Source organism: Entamoeba dispar, genomic scaffold (assembly GCF_000209125.1).
Source record: "Entamoeba dispar SAW760 scf_1105229459701 genomic scaffold, whole genome shotgun sequence".
In the NCBI taxonomy this organism is placed as follows: domain Eukaryota; phylum Evosea; order Mastigamoebida; family Endamoebidae; genus Entamoeba; species Entamoeba dispar.
The window spans coordinates 176016-197025 of NW_001853824.1; the positions used below are offsets into that span (position 1 = coordinate 176016).

At 24.0% G+C, this 21010-nt stretch overlaps 12 protein-coding genes across 12 annotated transcripts, besides 36 other annotated features; 7 read left to right on the forward strand and 5 right to left on the reverse strand.

Moving 5' to 3' along the window:
• The first annotated feature begins 276 nt into the window (after positions 1-276).
• Positions 277-356: a microsatellite.
• Positions 357-384: 28 nt separating this feature from the next.
• Positions 385-1936, forward strand: EDI_092960 (DNA-directed RNA polymerase III subunit RPC3, putative; the record flags this gene model as incomplete). Its single annotated transcript, XM_001736203.1, has 2 exons — positions 385-1360; positions 1413-1936. The coding sequence occupies 2 exons, from the start codon at positions 385-387 to the stop codon at positions 1934-1936; spliced, it is 1500 nt and encodes a 499-aa protein (XP_001736255.1).
• Positions 1366-1400: a sequence feature (AT_rich).
• Positions 1929-2054: a sequence feature (AT_rich).
• Positions 2055-2058: 4 nt separating this feature from the next.
• On the reverse strand, positions 2059-2754 carry EDI_092970 (uncharacterized protein; the record flags this gene model as incomplete). Its single annotated transcript, XM_001736204.1, has 1 exon — positions 2059-2754. The coding sequence occupies one exon, from the start codon at positions 2752-2754 to the stop codon at positions 2059-2061; it is 696 nt and encodes a 231-aa protein (XP_001736256.1).
• A 511-nt stretch (positions 2755-3265) lies between these two features.
• Positions 3266-3314: a sequence feature (AT_rich).
• A 150-nt stretch (positions 3315-3464) lies between these two features.
• Positions 3465-3552: a sequence feature (AT_rich).
• A 54-nt stretch (positions 3553-3606) lies between these two features.
• On the forward strand, positions 3607-5013 carry EDI_092980 (eukaryotic peptide chain release factor subunit, putative; the record flags this gene model as incomplete). The annotated part of the gene is made up of 1 exon (XM_001736205.1): positions 3607-5013. One exon carries the CDS (start codon positions 3607-3609, stop codon positions 5011-5013), a length of 1407 nt encoding a protein of 468 aa, XP_001736257.1.
• A 182-nt stretch (positions 5014-5195) lies between these two features.
• Positions 5196-5235: a sequence feature (AT_rich).
• Positions 5236-5396: 161 nt separating this feature from the next.
• EDI_092990 (zinc transporter, putative) lies at positions 5397-6342 on the forward strand (the record flags this gene model as incomplete). Its single annotated transcript, XM_001736206.1, has 2 exons — positions 5397-5740; positions 5817-6342. 2 exons carry the CDS (start codon positions 5397-5399, stop codon positions 6340-6342), a joined length of 870 nt encoding a protein of 289 aa, XP_001736258.1.
• Positions 6343-6390: 48 nt separating this feature from the next.
• Positions 6391-6490: a microsatellite.
• A 215-nt stretch (positions 6491-6705) lies between these two features.
• Positions 6706-6742: a sequence feature (AT_rich).
• A 343-nt stretch (positions 6743-7085) lies between these two features.
• Positions 7086-7169: a sequence feature (AT_rich).
• Positions 7170-7292: 123 nt separating this feature from the next.
• Positions 7293-7370: a sequence feature (AT_rich).
• EDI_093000 (WD repeat-containing protein, putative) lies at positions 7364-8677 on the reverse strand (the record flags this gene model as incomplete). The annotated part of the gene is made up of 3 exons (XM_001736207.1): positions 7364-7727; positions 7777-8485; positions 8530-8677. The coding sequence occupies 3 exons, from the start codon at positions 8675-8677 to the stop codon at positions 7364-7366; spliced, it is 1221 nt and encodes a 406-aa protein (XP_001736259.1).
• Positions 7751-7771: a sequence feature (AT_rich).
• A 28-nt stretch (positions 8678-8705) lies between the features above and the next one.
• Positions 8706-8882: a sequence feature (AT_rich).
• A 320-nt stretch (positions 8883-9202) lies between these two features.
• Positions 9203-9244: a sequence feature (AT_rich).
• A 197-nt stretch (positions 9245-9441) lies between these two features.
• On the forward strand, positions 9442-10095 carry EDI_093010 (uncharacterized protein; the record flags this gene model as incomplete). The annotated part of the gene is made up of 1 exon (XM_001736208.1): positions 9442-10095. The coding sequence occupies one exon, from the start codon at positions 9442-9444 to the stop codon at positions 10093-10095; it is 654 nt and encodes a 217-aa protein (XP_001736260.1).
• A 40-nt stretch (positions 10096-10135) lies between these two features.
• Positions 10136-10214: a sequence feature (AT_rich).
• A 38-nt stretch (positions 10215-10252) lies between these two features.
• On the forward strand, positions 10253-11674 carry EDI_093020 (membrane-bound O-acyltransferase domain-containing protein, putative; the record flags this gene model as incomplete). Its single annotated transcript, XM_001736209.1, has 1 exon — positions 10253-11674. The coding sequence occupies one exon, from the start codon at positions 10253-10255 to the stop codon at positions 11672-11674; it is 1422 nt and encodes a 473-aa protein (XP_001736261.1).
• Positions 10535-10585: a sequence feature (AT_rich).
• Positions 11675-11689: 15 nt separating the features above from the next.
• Positions 11690-11991, reverse strand: EDI_093030 (uncharacterized protein; the record flags this gene model as incomplete). The annotated part of the gene is made up of 2 exons (XM_001736210.1): positions 11690-11881; positions 11932-11991. 2 exons carry the CDS (start codon positions 11989-11991, stop codon positions 11690-11692), a joined length of 252 nt encoding a protein of 83 aa, XP_001736262.1.
• Positions 11992-12043: 52 nt separating this feature from the next.
• Positions 12044-12095: a microsatellite.
• A 10-nt stretch (positions 12096-12105) lies between these two features.
• Positions 12106-12143: a sequence feature (AT_rich).
• Positions 12144-12314: 171 nt separating this feature from the next.
• On the forward strand, positions 12315-12893 carry EDI_093040 (uncharacterized protein; the record flags this gene model as incomplete). The annotated part of the gene is made up of 2 exons (XM_001736211.1): positions 12315-12611; positions 12660-12893. 2 exons carry the CDS (start codon positions 12315-12317, stop codon positions 12891-12893), a joined length of 531 nt encoding a protein of 176 aa, XP_001736263.1.
• Positions 12617-12639: a sequence feature (AT_rich).
• A 711-nt stretch (positions 12894-13604) lies between the features above and the next one.
• On the forward strand, positions 13605-15239 carry EDI_093050 (ATP-binding cassette transporter, putative; the record flags this gene model as incomplete). The annotated part of the gene is made up of 1 exon (XM_001736212.1): positions 13605-15239. The coding sequence occupies one exon, from the start codon at positions 13605-13607 to the stop codon at positions 15237-15239; it is 1635 nt and encodes a 544-aa protein (XP_001736264.1).
• Positions 14050-14075: a sequence feature (AT_rich).
• Positions 15240-15827: 588 nt separating the features above from the next.
• Positions 15828-15851: a sequence feature (AT_rich).
• A 68-nt stretch (positions 15852-15919) lies between these two features.
• Positions 15920-15986: a sequence feature (AT_rich).
• A 4-nt stretch (positions 15987-15990) lies between these two features.
• Positions 15991-16089: a microsatellite.
• Positions 16090-16247: 158 nt separating this feature from the next.
• Positions 16248-16431: a sequence feature (AT_rich).
• Positions 16432-16499: 68 nt separating this feature from the next.
• Positions 16500-16738: a sequence feature (AT_rich).
• Positions 16739-16834: 96 nt separating this feature from the next.
• Positions 16835-16874: a sequence feature (AT_rich).
• A 176-nt stretch (positions 16875-17050) lies between these two features.
• Positions 17051-17344: a sequence feature (AT_rich).
• Positions 17345-17362: 18 nt separating this feature from the next.
• Positions 17363-17534: a microsatellite.
• A 98-nt stretch (positions 17535-17632) lies between these two features.
• Positions 17633-17685: a sequence feature (AT_rich).
• A 5-nt stretch (positions 17686-17690) lies between these two features.
• Positions 17691-17750: a microsatellite.
• A 107-nt stretch (positions 17751-17857) lies between these two features.
• Positions 17858-17969: a repeat region.
• Positions 17970-18097: 128 nt separating this feature from the next.
• Positions 18098-18337: a sequence feature (AT_rich).
• A 42-nt stretch (positions 18338-18379) lies between these two features.
• On the reverse strand, positions 18380-19489 carry EDI_093060 (uncharacterized protein; the record flags this gene model as incomplete). The annotated part of the gene is made up of 5 exons (XM_001736213.1): positions 18380-18562; positions 18607-18756; positions 18817-19120; positions 19168-19339; positions 19387-19489. The coding sequence occupies 5 exons, from the start codon at positions 19487-19489 to the stop codon at positions 18380-18382; spliced, it is 912 nt and encodes a 303-aa protein (XP_001736265.1).
• Positions 18778-18853: a sequence feature (AT_rich).
• Positions 19346-19374: a sequence feature (AT_rich).
• Positions 19479-19512: a sequence feature (AT_rich).
• A 52-nt stretch (positions 19513-19564) lies between these two features.
• On the reverse strand, positions 19565-20626 carry EDI_093070 (uncharacterized protein; the record flags this gene model as incomplete). The annotated part of the gene is made up of 1 exon (XM_001736214.1): positions 19565-20626. One exon carries the CDS (start codon positions 20624-20626, stop codon positions 19565-19567), a length of 1062 nt encoding a protein of 353 aa, XP_001736266.1.
• Positions 20494-20514: a sequence feature (AT_rich).
• A 3-nt stretch (positions 20627-20629) lies between the features above and the next one.
• Positions 20630-20670: a sequence feature (AT_rich).
• Between the last annotated feature and the right edge of the window lie 340 nt (positions 20671-21010).

Consider the following 21010-nt stretch of genomic DNA (forward strand, 5'->3'; position numbering starts at 1 on the left):
TAAGATAGTACATGTAAAATATAATGGATAATAGAATAATTCAACTCCAAAGAAGTTAAAGTGATAGAAACTACTTATAATTGTTAAAATAATATTAATGGTTTCAAGAATTATTAACCCAATATTACTAATAATTATGAAAATCTTCATAAAAAATAGAAGAGTTGATAAAAATTTTCTTGAAATATTTAATTCTTTAAAGAAAATCCCTTTCATTAAAAAATGATATAATCATAATCATATCTTCACTCAGAATGATACAATTATGAGTTTTCCAAATAAAATTAATAAAAATAATAAAAGTATAATAAAAATACAATAAAAATATAAATATTAAAAAAAAAGAAAAAAGAAAACCTATACAACTAGACAAATATAATATTGATGAACACAACAATCTATAATCAATTACTTGTTCAAATAGTAGAAAATCAATTTGGTAAATTTGTTGGACAAATAACAAAATGTTTATTAGTTAAACCATCAACCATTTTTGATTTATGGAGACAATGTCATCAGCCATATTCAAAAATGTATGAAGCACTTTTTGTGTTACTTCATCACAGTATATTGAAATATTCAAACGAAGAGCCAGTAATTATTTCTATTGATCAAAACCGTATATTATTTTCATTACGCCACTCACATTTTATTGCATTAATGCAACAAAAATTTGGGGAATTAGCTAAAGAAATTTCAACAACATTGATTACATACGGTATGCTCAATTTTGAAGATATATTTGCTGTTCTTCAATCAAAGAATATTGATGTAAAAGAAAATGATTTAAAAATTGTGTTTGATGAAATGGTTAAAGAGAAATATATTACTCGAGTAAATAAAAATGTTGTTGATTTAGTTCAATTAGAACGTACAAGTACTCCAGCGCCATCGTTTTCTACTGTAAAACAAAATGAGAATGTTAGAAGAAAAGGAATAAGAAAAAGAGGAAAAGTTGATGTTGTTACTGAAAATCCTATTCCTAAAAAAGTTAAGGTTGGAATTGATTTAAAGGCACAAACAAGTATAAATTCTTCTACAAAGGTTGAAGATTCTGATAATAGTCAACCAGTTTGGACAGTGAATATTGAAGTTTATAATAAAGAAACTATCTTATATAAATTGTTAGATTTAGTTAATAAGAAATTCGATAATAAAGCTGTTCCAATTATTGAAAAAATGTGGGATTTATCTGCATATGGTAAAACTCCTGTTGATTTTGCTATTTTGTGTCAAAACTTAAGAGAGATAGCACCTGAAACAATTAGAAAATATCTTGAAATGATGAGTAGAGATGAACCTTTTATTATTGCAAAAAATCAATCAGCATTTGTTAGTGATACTAATAGTTTTAAATTACGTTTGAAAATTATTTTTTTATTAATAATTAATTAATAATACTTATATGTTAGAGGTGGATGCTGCAACAGCATTTTTAAAGGGGGTTATGATTGAGTCATGTATTCAATCAAAATTTGGAGTTATTGGAGCAAGTATTCATAGAGTATTAAAAATAAAACATATTCTAACTGATTCTCAAATAGCTGATTTATTAATTGGAGAAGGAGACGAAGTTAAACGAGGATTATATCAAATGCACCAAGCAGGATATATCAATGGACAAGAAGTTCCTAAATCAAATATAAGAGGTGGCAAGAATTCATATTATATGTGGTCTATTAATTTTTCACAAATCAATGCCATTTTATTAAGTGAAACAGCAAAATCATTGATGAATACAATGGATCGATTAAAGTTAGAAATATCATCAAAATCTGCGTTAATAGCAAAATATAATGAAGGAGTAGAAATTGGTCAAATATTATTAAATGAAGAAGAAAATGAAGAATATATGAATTTAGATAGAAGACAAAAAATGCTATTAGATGGGTTGTATTACCTTTCTGGTCTATTCTTCTGTTTGAAAGATTATTAAAACAAATTAATTTGTTTTGATTTATTATTTTTATTATCATTGTATCTTTAAAATTTATTTTGTTAAAAGAGAAAAAAAATATTGAAAGAATTAAATATTAAGTGAAAATATATTAATACAAATTACTCAAACTGAATAGCTAATAATCGTTTACAAACTATTGAACTTCTTTGAAGTGTGAGTGATAATATATCTTGTATTTCTTTACAAGAGAATGAATGAGTAATTGATTCAGAAAGACTAACATTACCATTTGACTTAATTGTAAAAGCGTTAATACAAGAAAAGATCGTGTCTTTTTCAGGATAATAATATAATTCAATATTTGGTTGATTTTTGTTTAATCTTTTCATAATAGTTTCACAAACTGAAATGTTATCTTTAATAAAAAAGATAAATGAACCTTTTGAATAGAATTTATTACTTGAACACTTGCTAAACGGTCCGATTATATCTTTATGAAAACATCCAAATCTAATTCCATCTGCAATACATATAAACAAAATACTTTCTTTTCCAAAAACTTTAGAACTTAATATCCTATTATCTAGTCCATCTTGATTTGAATCAAATATTATCTTTTCTGTTTTAATTCCAATATTTCTTCTAATAAATCCAATACGTTCAACCAATCGATAAATTGGTTTTTCATTAATTAAATTTGGAGAAAGATAACTAGATAAATATTGATCATTTATACTTCTTCTTTGTTGTGGTTTAGATGGTAACTTGAGTATTTCAGATGAACTTTTTTCTAGAGGCCTAAAAAAACTCCTTGATTCGGGGCTTGTTGATGGTATTGAAGTTATGAATGACATATGTTCAATTGAATTAGTGGTATCATCACAATCTTCAGAACTTGTATCTGAACTAGAATGAAATCTAAAGAGTGTAATGCATTTCTTCCTAGTAAAACTCTTAATACAAAAGCTTCTATTAACACCCTTTTTAGTTTTAATGGATTCTTTACTTGTCTTCATTCACTAAAAAGAACTAGGTTTGGATCAAGGGGGTCTATACTTTAAATTAACTTCGAGAACAGCAGAAAACTCTATGATTTCAATTTACTTTGGAGTAACATAAACAAAAATAGAACACTTTAAAAAACCTGAAGTTATTTTTATTTTTTTCCCACTCAAATCAAAAGAATCTGTATTTGTTAATTGGAAATATATTAATGAGTGGAATTCTTTAAATTTACTAAAATACTCAATAACGTTTAGTATTCATTCATCATTCCTTAATTAAAAAGTATTAAAGCCTATTAACTCTATGTTCGTTATCACACATCAGCTGAAATAATTTTTAAGGAATAACAATACTCATGACTTTTATTTAATGAAAAATAAAAATGTGTAATTAAATATGATATATATAACATTCAATAACTATTCAAAAAAAGGGTTAATGTTCTTCAAGATAAAACAATTATAAATGCATTAACAATAGAAAGTATTAAATATGTAATATCTTTTTTATTAATGAAAAACTTATTGAACAATAAGATTAAGTAAAACTCAAGAAATTGAATTTTTAAATAACAAAAATATTTAAATAATAAAAAAACTATTGAAAGAAGTAAATTCTTAAGAAAAAAGAAAAAATAATAAATAAAACCCTAAAAATTTTACAAAAAAAGTACTAGGGTTGAAAAAAGCCAGACAACAGATATGGCTGTACTGAACAAAGCAATCAAAGTTAAAGGAGATGAAATGAATGAAGAAGAAGCAATTAAGTTGTTCCAAACTAAACGTTTAATTAAGAACATTGAACAAGCCCGAGGAGATGGTACATCAATGATTACTCTTATTATGAAACCAATGGAACAAATCTCTAAAATGATGCAAAAATTAGTTGAAGAATATGGAACTGCAACTAACATTAAATCACGTGTCAACAGACAATCCGTTCTTACTGCAATTACATCAACTCAAAATCGATTGAAGTTATATCATGTAGTCCCACCAAATGGACTTATTATTTATTGTGGATCAGTTTATACTGAAAAAGGAGAAAAGTTATTATGTATTGATTTTGAACCACCTAAACCAATTAATACATCGACATATCTTTGTGATAACCGATTCCATACTGAAGCTCTTAATGACTTACTTCAAAATGACGATAAATATGGATTTATTATTATGGATGGTAATGGTACTTTATTTGGTACTCTTCAAGGAAATACTCGTACTGTTCTTCAAAAGATTACCGTTGAATTACCAAAGAAACATGGTAGAGGAGGACAATCATCTGTTCGTTTTGCTCGTTTAAGACTTGAAAAAAGACATAATTATGTACGTCAAGTAGGTGAATTAGCTGTACAAAATTTTATCACTGATGATAGACCAAATGTGTGTGGACTTATTCTTGCTGGTATTGCAGATTTTAAAACTGTCTTAAACAAATCAATGTTATTTGATCAAAGACTTCAAGCAATTGTATTGAATATTGTTGATGTGTCTTATGGAGGAATGAATGGATTTAATCAAGCTATTGAACTTTCTGCTGAAACATTAAGAAATGTTAAATTTGTTGCTGAAAAAGATTTGATTAATTCTTTCATGGATAATATTAAAATGGATACTGGTAAATTTGTTTTTGGAGTTCAAGAAACATTAAAAGCATTAGAAATGGGAGCTGTAGAAAAATTAATTGTTTGGGAAAATCTTCCTACTATTAGAATTGAATTAAAACATCCACAAACTGATGAACGAAAAGTTCTTTATTTAAAGAAAGAATCAGAGGCTGCAGAAAATGGAGTTATAAAAGATCCAGAAACTGGAGTTGACTTCCAATTAGTAGAGAGTGAATCATTTGTTGATTGGTTATCAAAACATTATAAAGAATTTGGAGCTCATCTTGAATTTGTTACAGATAAATCTCAAGAAGGTGCTCAATTTGCAAAAGGATTTGGAGGTATTGGAGGTATTTTAAGATACCAATTAAGTATGGATGAACTTGATGATAATTTCAATATGAATGAAGAATTTGAACATGAAGAAGATGATGACGATGATATTTTTGGAGATGAAGCAGATCATTTCCAAGATTTTGATGATGAATTTGGTTTGTAAGGACTTTAAAAAAGAGGGACAATGGCAGAAGTGACTTCTTTATCAGAATTAACACAATTGCTTTTTTTTCTTATGAACAATTTCTTTATTTTCAGTTACCAAATTTTTTTATTTTATTTGTAAGTTATCTTTGAATAAAGAAATAAGTAATCTAATATTAATTGGTTGTAAATAAATCACTCATATTTTATATATTTGTATATTTATTAATAAAATAAAAAACAAGTTGTTGAAAAGCGGTTATGGACCACAGGTACCAAAGAAGAAAAAAGAAAAGATAGTTGAATTAATCATTGAAGAAGTTCAACTGGAGATTAGAAGATCCTTAGTGTTAAAAAATTATTTAAATGGACAACCCTTAGATCTATAAATAGTCAGAAGAGATGCTCGACTTTGAATTAACAGTCTACATCTTAGTATGTTATTTCGTCTGTGTGATTGGTGGATTTATTCCGTTCTTTATTAAATTCTTACCAAACAGAAAACTTGCTGGTGAAATTTTAGATGTTTGTAGTGCATCAGCTGGTGGGTTATTCTTATCTGGTGGATTAATGCATATGTTAGCTGAAGGTACTGATATGATTGATCATTCAGGATATGATTTTCTTGGTCTTCCACTTGGATTCTTCTGTTGTGGTTGTTCATTTTTGTTTATCTTTTTCTTTGATAGAGTAGTAGCAACACATGGAGGTCATGCTTCATTTGAAGATGCAGGAAAGGTATCAGGGTTTGTTATATATTTATTATTACAAACGTAACTTTCTTAAGACTTTATTTCGTTGAAAACTATATTTATTTTTTAGAGAAGAAAATGATCCTCTTATGGAAGAAGGGTCTCATAGACATGAACATCACGCAGATGAAGGAGCAGGAGGAAAGGGATGGTGTTCAATTATTACATTAATTTTCGCTTTATCGTTACATTCTTTCTTTGAAGGTCTTGGATTAGGTGTTTCAACCAGTCCAACTGCTATTTTTATAGCAGTTGCAGGACACAAATGGGCTGATTCAGGATTCACTGTTATTTTCTTAATGTCAAAAATTCAATCACTACCAATTGTTGCAGTTATTGTATTAGTTTTTTCAACATTTACCCCTATTGGCTCATTATGTGGAGTACTAATTGTTGAGTTATTAGGAGATTCTCCTATTTCTGAATTAATTCAAGGAATTTTAATTTGTTTAGCAGCAGGAACATTCTTATATGTAGCTATTGTAGAAATCCTTACTGAACAATTTGAAAATGGAAAATACAAATACATTAAATTTACATTAGCTGTTATTCTTTTCCTTGCTATGTCATTTGTTACTATGTTAGAAGGAAATTAATCGGTTCAAATATCATCAAAAGTAAAAGTAATTTAATATTATCAGGAATGTTTTTATAATATTTTTGGTTTTTCTATTAGATTATTGTTTCTGTTGTTATCTTTTTCTTATCTTTATTTTTAGTATTGGCATTTTCCTGTGTTTGTTTCAACCTATCATTTTACAAAATCATTTTTTAAAATGAAATATTGAAATAAATAAGAGATGAAAGATATTTCTTTCAAAAAAAAAAATAAATTCTTAAACAAATCAATTCAAAGATTCTAATTATTGAAATGATGATTCTTCATTCCATGATTTGTTCTATCTATTCAAAGAATACCATTTTAGTAAATTGATGCATTTGTTAAACTAATTAATCTGTATAAAATTTTATTAAAAAATATATAACTTTTATTTACCTGAAAAAAACCGAGTATAGCTCAAAATAATCAGCTCAAAAAATTATTTATAAATGAGTAATAAGAATATTAACCAACAGTTAAACTAACAATATTAATTAGTTATACAAAATATATCAATTAATAAAAAGATGGAGTTAGAATTTATTTTAAGTATTTATTTGTAGACTTGAAAGGTTTTGTGTTTTATGAAAATGGAAATATTAAAAGATTAATTTCAAAGTTATTACACAAAAAAACCAGAAGAAGAAAATAGAAAATATATTGGTTTACTTAAATTAAAGGGAGTATTTTATTGATACATTGAATAATTTTTCATAGGGAAATTATGTAAATAGAATGATATTATTTTATTAAATGTCATTATTGTGTATAAAAATGATAACAAAAAATAAAACTATTACTATAATTATTTTTTATTTATAACAAGATGCAATAAATAATAATAACTAGAGTCTGTCAAATAATTAAAAGAACTTTAAAGGAAAACATATTATGTTATTAATAAAGATAATTCTTAATAAAAACTGTTTCTTTCTGTGTTTTCAGAAATAATATTTAGATTAGTTTTATTTGTTTATTTTTTAATTAAAATTAAAAAAAGATTAAAAAGAAATAAATTAATTAGTTTGAACTCCCCAAGCAATAACATGCCTGTCTAAACCAGCTGTATAAAGAACACTCTCATCATAACTAAATGAAGAGCAAATTTGAAGTCTTAAGTGCTCTCTTTGTAAAACATCAGCACCAATTTTTAACTTACCATGACGTAGTCCATTTGAATCAATAATAATCCAGGACTTATCTTCTGCCTGTACAAGGAATTTATCATTTTGAGAGATATTTATTTTAGAAGGGTATGATATTTTATACATTGCCTTAGGAACTTTCATCATTTTAGTATCCCATATTTTTACTATTTTGTCAAAACCAGTTGATACAATTGTTTTTCCTTGTTCACAAAATTGAGCTGAAATACATGAACTACTTAGATAAACAGTTGTTTGATAAATAAAAAAAATTAATAACAAACTCGGAATGTGCATTAATACATTCTATTCGAGCATGGTTTGGGGTCCTAATATCTATAAGTCTTAAACTACCATCAGTTGCTGTACATGAGAGAATTGGAGAATAAAGGTCAGAAGCTAATGAAGTGATATGATCATTTATACCAATACTAGAACTGATTGATGAAATATGTTCACCACGTAAGTCATAAACACCAACAACACCACCCCAAGTTGCAGTATAAATTGAATCATTACTTAAACACACACCACTAACAATGTCACCAATTTTAACTTCAGTTGTTGGTAATTGTTCTTTATGGTCTTCATCGATCGTTACACCAATTTTAAATAAACGAACAATTCCATCACCACATCCTGTAGCTAATAGGTGTTCAGTTGGATGAAACATTAATGAAGAAACTGGTCGTGGATGAACTAAAAATTGAAGACATTTACCTGATTCAGCAGTAGATATACGAGCACTTCTATCTGAACTTGCTGTTGCAAAAATACTCATATCCCAAGGACTACATGCTAAGTCAAGAATACAATCACGATGCAAAATATAATTATGTAAAAATTTCCAATGTTCTGTTGTTTTTTTACTAACATAATGAGAATAAGTTGATTTTTGTGGTTTTGGTTTTTTTGTATCAACCACATCTGATTGATAAAATTTGACATTTCTTACATTTGGTTGAACTTTTAATCCTTCTAATTGTGCAATGACTTTAATTTAAGTTTTTGTATTTGATAAAAATTAAAAGACAAACGTGCTTTGTTATCTTCATATAATAATGTGTATTCTTTCAAAATATCTTTTAACAAATCGACAAAACGTTCATTTCCAAAGTTTGTTTGAAATGAAGGAGGAAGTGATGGAATGAAATCATTTGAATGTTCTTCTGGAACTTCAGTCATAAAACAAAAAGAGTGAATGAAAAAAAGGAATTTTTCTTTTTTGTTTTTAGTTTTTTAAGATAATAAAATTATATCTTTTTTTGTTTCAATAAAAAACAATAATAAAAACAATTTAAAGAATTTTTTTGTTTTTAAATTTTGTTTTTTAGAATTCCTTTTTATTAATATTAGGAAAAAAAAAAAAGGATAATTTAAAAAAAAAAAACGAATGGGCTTTAAGATCTTTGTTTAGTTTCAAATAAGGATCTAGAATATTCCATGAGAATATATAAAATAGTTTTATTTTTAGTAGTATATCTAAAATCAAATGAGATTAATTAAGATAATCTATAATATTCGAAAAATAAAATTTGTTTGTCTAGATGCATTCTAGTAAAATAAAATAGGCTATTTTTGAGTCGAATGATTTTAATTTGTTAAGTTTGATCATTATTTAAATTCAGTTATTTTTCAAAATTTCATATATTGCCATAGCTACCCCTTTCACGGCAATCAAGAAAAAAAGGTAAAAACATTATAGAAATGAATTTAAAAAAATTCAAAAAAGTTAATAATTAATAATAAAAAGCAGATTAAGAACATAGAATTTTTTTCAGTCAATTAAGAACCAAGAAAAATTGTTAGATTTTAGCGTTAATTTTTAAATGAAAGACAAAGGGTTTTGAAGTTGGGACCTTGGATTAACATCTTTTGTTTTGGAAAAAAATGTTTCTTTAGTGTATTTAAGGATTGGGACTAAATAATAATATCAATCAGATAAATAAATGGATTCTCTTATGAACAAGAAAAACGATGATGCCCTTAACTTTAATATTAATAATATTCATAACAATAAAATTCAAACTCGTTCTCCTGTTAAATCATTTGAAGGAGATGAAATACCAAGATTTAAAGCAAGACAAATTGAGGCTATGAATTATCAAGCAGATCTTCAAGCCATTTTAATTGCTTTATTAACTCAATTTTCAACTATTTCAGTTGGAAGACCTCATAGAATATCACATCTTACTAAACAATTCATTAAAATAAAGAAGATTGTATTTAGTGATCAAAATGATTCAATTGATGTTCTTCAATATATTCAAACTCGTTCAAAAGAACAAGCTCAATATGAATTTAAAGTTGGAAATACTACAAAGAAAACTGCTAAAAGAAGAATTCAACCTACTAAAAGAAGAGAAGCAATGAGATTTTTACAAGATATACTTAATGAGTTTGGTTATTTTGTTGAAGTAGAGATAGAAACTATTGATGGTTATGAAGGAGAAGTTACTTTATTTTTAAATGGTCATTTCTTTTTAGGGTCTAATCAAATTAAAATTCTTGGAAACCAAATAAATAAAAAAATATCATCTATGTTACAAACTAATGCCAATATTGTCTTAGATTCAAGACTCTACAATTCTACTTTCTTTTAAATACTAATTTGTAAATCATTAATTCGTATTTTTCATTTTCAATTTTATATCTATTAAATTAAAATTTATTATTATAAAACAAAAAAAAATAAGTTTTTATTATTTATGTTATTTAAATACATCACCATAAGCTAATAAACTAATTATTCATTTGATAATGTTTACAGTAATTGAATCACTTGCAGAAAAGGTTCATGTCCCTGCTGATCAAATAAGATATCTTTTAGCATTTTTTATAGAATTACCATTATGTTATATTTTACGATATTTACCTTCTAACCCAAGATTAAAACATTTTGTTTATAGTACAGTTGGTGTTATAATGTTATTATTTGTATTTGGTATTAATTCATTGATCATTATGATACCAGCATTGATAACATATTATTTTATGAAATGGAAAAAATCATTACATATGGCACTCCTTATGTTTTCTATGAATTTAATATTTTTAACTTTATTGCAAATATATAAATATATTAATTATTATCTTCAATGGTATTTAGATATTACTACATTACAAATGATTGTTGTAATAAAACTTGGTAATTTTGTTTTTAATGTAGCAAAAGGAAGTAATACCAATATTATAAGACAAACAGATTACAATAAGATGAATAATATTCCAAGAGATCAATTTCCTTCATTACTTGAGTTCATTGGATATTTTTATTTCTTTCCATCTATCTTCAGTGGACCTTGCATTGAATATCAAACGTATAAAAAATTTGTTACGTTAGAATTATTTGAGTCATACCCAAACAATCATTTAAAAAACAAAATTCCTCCAATTGATTGGAAACAATTCTTTATTGTTTTTGGTCAAGGAATTATTTTATTAGGATTAACATCTATTGTAATAATGATTCCATTAAAAGCTTATTTCTATGAAATAGTTATTAATAATCCAAATGATTATTCTTTTATTCAAAGAATGGGTATGGTAATGATTTTTATTTATTCAATTGTATTTAGATATTTTGCAACATGGAAAATGGCAGAATGTATGGGCATTTTATTTGGATTTGGTTATTCAGGAATACAAGAAAATAAACCCATGTGGTATGGATTTAGAAATGTTAAATTAAATGATTTCTTCTTTTCTAATTCAGCTAAATTAGTTATTGATTCTTGGAATATTTATATTCAAACATTTATGAAAAATCATATCTATGAATCATTTGAATTATTTGGAGGAGTATTAAATAAATATAAACAATCATTGACTAACTTAATTAGTGCATTTTGGCATGGTATTTATCCTGGTTATTATCTTTCATTTGGTATGTTAGCATTACATCACGATGTGTCTTGTGGTTTTCATTCTAGAATTGAACCAATAATAATAAAGAAGTATGGAAAAGATTCATTAATATATTACAGTTATTGGGTACTAACATTTATCTATGCACGGATATCCATTTCATATTCTTTTATTCCATTTGTGATTTATACATTTATTGATTCATGGAAATTCTTTGTTAACACTTATTTTTGTGTTGATGTCATTGGGTTACTAGCTCTAATTATTTTATATGTTTGGTTCCCTAAACAACAAAAAAGAGATAGAATTGACTGAATTTAAATTGTAATTTTAATTAAGTTTTCCACCAGCCATTAAAACTTGTTGTGCTTGCTGATTTCGTTTGTGTCTTGCTTGTTCTAATTTTTGTACATTTTGATTTGCTTCTAGTATCAATTTTTCCATATCTTTTTTAAATTGTTCCATACGTTTTGCTTGTGCTAAATAAGCATTTCCTTTAGGTCGATAATTGTTTGTGTCTTCCTAAATGATAAATAATCTACAAATTAAATAACATAGAAATAATAACAAACAAGAAATACATCAATTGGGATTGGGCTAGATTGAGCAGATGTTAATAAAATGATTGTCATAAAGAAAATGAAAAATAACATGATAATAATGATAAGATATTATAATTTATAGTTTTTTTTTATTTTATTTTTTATATTTTTTATATTTTATTGATTTTTATTTTTTATAACATCAAATAATTATTTGTTTTTGTTTTTTATTTTATTAATAAGTTAATAGTACGGATCTCATTAATTCTATTATTTTCGGATAAAAAGATGGCAACTGGGTTTAGTAATTTTACCATTATAGTTATCATCATTTCATCAATAACTGCAGTTTGTTCTTTCTATAAATAATATTGTTTGTTTGTATTGACCTTATTAAGACAGTTGGCATTTTTATGATAGGACATGGTTGTATTTGTTTTTATAATCAAATATCTTCCAAACATGCATTAGGTGATTATTCTGTTTCTAGCCTATCTTTAATTTGTGGAGTTGTGGCTGTTATTGTAGCAATTATTGTATTTTATTTATATCAAATTCACTCATCACTGTCATTTATTATTGCATTTTCTTTATTATTTATAACAACTCTTTTAATGTCTTCAGTTACTTTTATTGCATTCATTGATACTTATTCTGTTCGTTCATTAGTTAAAGAAAATACCTCAAAAATGATGTCATTAGAGTATGAAGTTTGTTATTAAATATTTAAATTTTATTCAAGTCATTCACTTATTTAGTTTGAATGTTGTGGTTATAAATCTCAACGAGAGTATTGTCAATATTTAAATAAACCAACTTGTTATTCGAGAATTGTTAAACCATTTATGACATTTAGAATGTTATGTTCCATTGCATTTCTCTCTTTGTTAATAGAAACTATATCATTTGGAATATTTCTTTGCTTATGGTTTGATGGACTTGAAGCACAACCACAAGATATGATCACTTTACATATTTCACGTGTTGATTGATATTCTTTTTGTTATTATTTTTCATTAAAACTTATATGTAATTATTATCGTCATTTCACCCTGAGAGTAGTTTAATCCTTTTTTTTATTAGGTTAATAAAAAAATTAATCATTAACTTTATTTTGTTGTTCAAATGATCAATGTTTTAAGAAGTTAAAGCATAGCTTGTTCAAAAATACTGATTAACATTGAAACTAAAACAGAAAATTTTAAATACTTACAGTACTACTTTAGAAACAGTTTTACTGTAATAATTCCAAATAATAACTTTACTAAGAGATAAACGAAAGCTTGAATTTTAAAAAAAAACTGTGGTTATTCATGAATTATAAAAATGATCTACTAAATAAAGATTACTAATTTCAAAAATGTTTTTGATGAAATTATTTCTTTATATCTCATGTTGTTATTTAATACTTAGACATAAAACTATATAAATTTAAGAACAATTTACCTTCTTATTATCTGATAAAAACTAATAATAACTAATTGGTTCTTTATATTTAACATAATGATAATGTAATCGTTCAAATTACTAAAACAATTAATTGGATATAAATAAATTTAGAATCCACTACTTCTTGTTAAAAGGTACCAGTAAAATTAAAGTTGTAGTATTGTTTAATAAAAAAATAGTGTTAATATCTTGAGCTTGATAAAACTATTAAAACGAGATTCAGTAAATAAGATGAAAACTTGAGATTCAGTCATATGATTCAAACTCAATACACATCATATACTAATACAATCAAACAATTTGTTTTTGATATACAGTATCCTAATTCAAATCTATTATCTGAGATAGTTCAACCAAATAGAAGAATACAAGATATCTGTTTAATTGGGATCAAGAAAAGTGATTGGAAAGAAATTGAAAATGATATCTGCAATTCAGAATATACCACTCATAAAATTGAAATGGTTGAGGACGTTTCACAAGACAATGTATTGGAGGTGGTATATTATTATAAACGGCCTCAACGGTATTACTCATTTTGTGACATTATGAACCATCGCTCAAAAAAAAAGTATAGAGATGAAACTAAAGCATTATTATCTTTGTTTCAAATAAACATTCATTATAAATATCAAACACTATCAATAACACAAAAATATATAGTTCATATTTGTTGTATTCTCATAGGATATCCTAAAGTAATTATTTTAAATTATTTAAAATATCCTTGTCATGAAGTCATAAGTGGGTTAAAGTACATTTCCCATTTTGTACCAACTATTCTTGTTTTTCCTGAAATAAATCATGATTATTTCTTTTGTGACTATACTATTTCTGAACAAGAAACAATTGAATATAACTCTCAACTTTATCAATTAAAAGATGATATTATCCAAATAATTGAATCAGTCTATCCTATCACAAGCTATCATTACTTTGAGGAATTTTACCTTTGTGTTGTAGAGTGGGGTTATCAATTCGTTGAAGTTACTAAAAGAAAGTATAGAACAGGGTGGAGATATCCCATAAATATTATCCTTCATCTTTTTCTCTTTACAATTGGAGGTATTTCTATTGGAACAGTATTTTTATTAGTAAATTACAACCAAACAACATTAATTCAAAAAGTAAATGTTCTTTACTTTGCAACTATTAGTAAAACATTATTTACTATTGACCAAGTTATTTATTCAGTAAACAATATGATTCAGATACGAAAAGAAAATCAGGTACATAAGGTTCATGCTTCAGCTTATATTCTTGCAGACTATATTTTCAATCTACCAACAATGGTATTAAATCCAACATTATTTGATATTGTGTTTTATCCTTTTGTTGATTTCCAACCTTCAATTTGGAGATTTTTAAAATATTGGTTTACATCTTTATTGTCATCTCAAATAAATGTCACTATGAGTGCATTAATTGGATATATCATTATTAATAAAAAGATTGGTACTTTTTTAGAAATAGCAATTATTTATACCTTAATGTTATTTAGTGGAACTATCAAGAATTATTTAAATCTTCCTAAATGGCTAAAATGGATTTATACTATTAGTTATTATAGGATTACACATAATATATGTTTTAGTATATTTTTTGATGGAGTTGATTTATTATGTGATGAAGAAGATATTCGTTTAAATAATTGTATATATCAAAATGGTGATGTTTTTCTTAAAAAACTTAGAATTGACACAGATATTCTCAGACAAATGTTATTTCTTTTTATTTGGATAATCTGCTTAAGAGTTGGAGCAATAGTATTAATTCGTCTTCACTTATTCTTAGATTTCTATAGTTTTAATATCCCATCATTTGGATACTTCTATTCAACGCGTCTTCATTATTTTTTACACTCTTTAATGAATAAATTAACACATTAAAATAACCTTTCCTTACTCTAAATAATCAACTTCAATTATTTAACTTATTCTTTAAATAAACCATCAGAACTACCAATAAAATGGTGTGATACTGTAATTTCTAAACTAAAAGGCAAAGTACTATAACTGTTAAAACATAATTGCTGTATCAAATAAGGAAGAAGAAGTAATAGCTCATAACCAAAAAACCAGACACTGACTAAACCAATTTTATACAAAAGAAACTAACCATAATAGAAAACATTTAAAACTCTAAAAGAAGATCAGTTAGCAGTCACACAATTAATTTAAAGGTTTGTTATAAAATGATTGAAAATTTATAAGATAAAGAATTAGAGAAATGTATAATTCTAGATTATTATGGTGATCAATTACATTATTTTTTATTGTCAAATCCCCTTAGTTTCATTTTATATTTTGTTGCTTTGAGGCTATGTTTTATTACTTTTTCATTTGTATTGTTTACAAAATAAAGTTAGTTTTTGAACCAAAAAAACAAAAATGAGTTTTTTTAATTTCCTATTTCTAAAATAAATAGAAATAAAACAAACAATAGAGGAAATAGAGTGTGGTAGTGAAGTATAGCCGATATTAATATAATAAATAAAAATAGTGAAGATGTTTTAATGATTTAGATTTATTTTGAGTAAATGAAGTAAAATGGAGTTTTCATTCTTTTCTTTATTATTCTTTTATAATATTTACCAATATTTTTACTATATTCTTTTTTTCAATTAAAAATAAAAAGAAATGTTTATATTCTTTCTTTTATTCTTATTCTTTTATTCTTTTTATATTAATTTGTATATTAATTTTATAAGTTAATTATTATTCATTTAGAATTTCATTTAATCTGTTTCATAAATGTAAAGTAAATCATTTTCTTGGTTATTTTGTTTTAATTAATGAAAATATGAGATGTTAATACTTCTTTTATCTTCATTATTTGTTCTTATTGCATGTCATAATTCAGTAATTGCTCTCTCATCTTTCTTCTTATACATTATGATAATATAATTTAATTAAATAGCATTTAATTAATATATGAATAGTATTTGAATATATTGTTTTTATGTTGTTTTTTATATAATTAGTTATTGGTTCTCTTTGTTTTCTTATTGTTTATTATTTATTGAAATGAGATATAATAAATAATTTGATAATCATATTAATTAAATTATAATTATTATTTCAATGATATTCAAATCTATTTGATACACCTCATAATCATAATAATTTATATTTTGAATGATTGATGAGATAATATTTCATTAATTAAATAATATTATTCATTCTGTTTTGATTTTTCAATTGATTAAATAATATTAAATCAATTTGTTAAACAATATGAAATGTGTATGATATAATAATTAATAATGATATTATGATAAATAAATATTGAAATATCAATACATTATTTAAAGTTATTACTGTCATTGATTATTATTATAGTCAAAATTAATTTATTTTTTAATACTGTATTAAATAATTTTATTTAACATCATTTAACACAATATATTTATTATTGTGAATATTGTTCATTTAGAAATGTAATATATTGATAACTTATGATATTCTGAGAGAATTGATTTATCAAATATTTTATAATATATTGAAAAATCAAAATAAATAAAAGTCTCATCAATATAAATACAAATCATCATACTTCTTGATATAATGTTGTTCATTGTTTTGTAACTTCTATACATTCAAATAAATATACTTTTATTTACTTTTATCAATTCATTCATTGAAACATATTTCATTAACATCAAATAATAGTTTATATTAAACATCAGTATAAAATGATGATAAAATAATATAAATAGTAACAATTTCATTATATTTAATATCTATTGTGTATCATCTATTTTTAATAATAAAATATGTAAAATAAGAAATGAAATTAATGATAATCAAATCATTTATTAATGATGTTAAAATCCTGTTTAATATTTAATAATTCATTTATTAATGAAATAATAAATGATAATTTAGAATTAATATGTTTATTAAATTCACTAAATCTAAATCAATTTCTTTATTTATTTTCATTTATAATGTTTTATTTATATTATTCTCTTTTAATAATATTCAATATATTTCAATGTGTTATATTGAATATTAATGATAATTAATTCAATAATTAATTCATTTATATATAATATATTTGATCATTCATTACAACATTTAAATAACTTATTAATGAATGAATAATTAAAAATATTTCATTTAAATTAAATATAATACAATTGAATGATAAAATCAATATTAATTTATTAAATGACTCTTTAAAACAAGAATTTTTTAGTTTAATGAATAGAATCATGAAGACAAGAATAAAAATAAATAATGATAAGACTTAATGATAATGAAATATTTCAATATCATTCAAAATAACAATTAATAAAATAAATAACAAAATACCTAAATATAAAAAATAAATCTATTAATAAAAAAAATAATAAGATAAAATTATATAAAGAAAAATAAAGTAAAATAATAAAATAATTATAGTTTTTTCAAACTATATCTTACTTCCATCCATCTTTTACTTCAAATAGTATAAAAATAAGTCATTATGAATTACCTAGTAAAAAATTATTTTCTTTAAAGATAAATAAATCAATTATGAATTACCTATGATTAGTTTTCATCATTTTGAGAAGTGAGAAAGTTAGTTTTTTCAACTTTCTTTATTTCTACTGAAATAACGTTTTTTTTCAAACAAAAAATTATTTTCTCTAAAAATAAAACAAACTTTTAAATAATAAATTACAAATTTGTCTTCTTTATTTAAAAAAGGATGACGAGGTTTAAGTAAATTATTGTTAAAAAGAATTATTCAAGTTTTGAACTATTTAATAATATTTGTTTTATTATTTTATTATTCTTTGTTTATTAAAAAAATTCTCTTTTCAATTGAAATTTTATAATAACTCTTATCTATAATTAATTTCAAATAATTTCATTATTAAATATAAATTTTAATTTTCAATAAAATTTAATTTTTCTATATTAATTTATTTAATATACTAAAATAAAAAAATATAAACAAAAAATCTACTATAAAATACAAAAATTATATTTTAATTTTAGTAATACAACAAATTAACTTCTGTTTTTTCTTTACTTATATTTTATTCGTTAATACCTTCTTTAAATAATAATTGAGGTTTTATAAGTAAAGCACTAACTTGATTATCTTGAGACATAATTGCAATTCTCATTGTAGGAAATGATGGATATCCATTTTTCAAGATTGTTTCAACCAAATGAGGTGATTGGTTTTCATAAAGTACTATTTGTTGGAATGTAATATTCTACTAAGATAAATATCTAAAAATTAAAAAAGAATTAAACAAACTAAGATAATAAGTTGTTGAGAGAATGCAATGGCACAAACACGATTTAAGAATTGGACTGTTTTTTGATATAAAGGGGATGATATCAATAAATTACCTTGAATTAATTGAGATAATGAATTAATAATAATCATTTGACTTTTTGTTTCTTTCTAAAATTGATAAGAGTATTCTAATAAATTTAATTTATGTAATTTAAATAATAAACAAACAATAATACTTTCAAATAATTTATCTAATTTATAAAATGATTGAATAGTAATTACATGAATACGAGTGAAATAAATATTAATTATATCTGTTTCAGTACATCCAAATTGATTATTCAAGACATCAAAAACAATATCAAAATCAGGGTGCGAAAGAGTATCAATCCAAAGCACATCCCCATTTGTTGAAACTAAAAAAGAACATACAATAGTTATTATTACATGGTTGATTGGTCCATCAATATTTCCAATAAAATCATAAAATCTTCCTTGAACTAGTCCATTATCAGGTAATACATTATCAATTCTAGTTTATTACTCATAATCTTCTAAAATTATAAAAGTCATACAAACGCACTAATTCCTGTTGTAATAGGATGTACAGTAATAGAATCTTTCCAATCTTTGAGAGTATAACTTCTAGAAATTAATTGGAGGGATAATTTAAGTTGTAATTTTTTAACTTGCTCAAGGTCAGTGATAATCCCTTCGAACTTTGATAAAGGTGCTTTAATAAAATCATTAACTAACCAATTAATAGAATAATATTAATAATTTAATGATACAACAAACCAGTTGTAATATGGTTTTTAATTAATAACTCACACCCTTTACCACTAAAATATTGTTTTAAACGTTCATCTTCAATACGAGTGTTTCCAGTGATATAATTCATTTAATAATAAAATAAATAAATTTGAAGATAAAGAGATGAAACAGATAAAAATCTTAAAAACTAAAAAAACTTCAATCATTTCAACCAATCTTTAAACTCTTGGAATGGACAAAGTTTTACTTGACTATTACATATCCTTAATATTTGAGAATTATATGATACCCTGACAAAGTAATCAATCCCTATTTGAATTTTTTCTATAAAAATATGAGAACTATATGGAGGTAGTTGTATATCTTGTTGATGAAGAGAAACCATTAAAGTATATAATGTATCATCATGACCAGAAATGAGTTCTATGATAGGTAAGGAAGGAGTTGAGCAATTTGTTTCTTTACAGGTTGAAGTTCCATCTAAAAAGGAAACAATTTCATCTCTTAAATATTTTGTTGACAATGATGATACTTGAGAATCTAATAAATAACCTGCCATGTAACCTAAATACATTTCAGAAGAAATTACATCTTCCATAGTAATTTGTTCTTTTTCATTTGATGGAAATGGAAGATTAGAACAATGTAAGACTTGTAAATAATCATAGACATAAATAAATGATGTGATCAAATCTGTTTCTTTAAATTCTCCTTTAAATAGTCTTTTAAATTTAAAGATTAATTGTTTTATATTATCATTCATAGTATCTTCAAGTAATTTTAATCTTTTATTTCGTTCTGTAACTGTTTTATTATCAGTAATATAATGGGCTGCAAGGTATTGACTATTTGTTGTATCTATTAACTCATTATCTACTTTTTGATTTAATAATCCTTCTATTAGTGCTTTTGCTGAATTAATTGTTCTACTACATTGTGTACTCTGTACTTTTATATTTTCAAGAGTAATATTACCGATTCCATATTCCTTTAATAATTGGTTTATAGCAATTCCTAAATTATTCATTTGTTTTTTTCCTATATCAGTTAATTCACCAATAACACATTCTCCTCCATTACATTTTGTTTGATTAACATTTGCAAGAATACTATTTCTATCACCATGTCTTGATATAATTATAATTTTATTAAGTGTTGAGTTATTTAAAGGTTTTAAAGAAAAAGTAGGAATATTACAGAACTCTGCATAACAATAAGTGAAAGATATTTGAATAAGAATAATAATAAATAGAAGAAAGACCATCTCTTATTATTATTTTTTAAGTTCTTATTAAATATTTTTTTAAAGAGAAACAAAAATAATAATACATATCCTTTTTTTAGGAAATACTTTTTTTAATTTTTGCTAATGAACAGTCATCCACGTTGGTTATATTCTTTATTCTAAACAGGATCTAATTAGTTCCTATATTAACAATGACTGAAGTCATGAACACAAAACAGGCATTTGACTATTGGATAAATATAGAAAAAGAGTATTTAAAAACAATTAAATATGTTCCAAACCGTCCATTTAAAACAGTTTGTCTCTTTTAAGTCTTCAGTTTACATATAAATATTTATATAGTCTTTAGCCACATGAATTACAAGTATGGATTTGGAAAGAAATTTTTCAAGAAACTTCTCC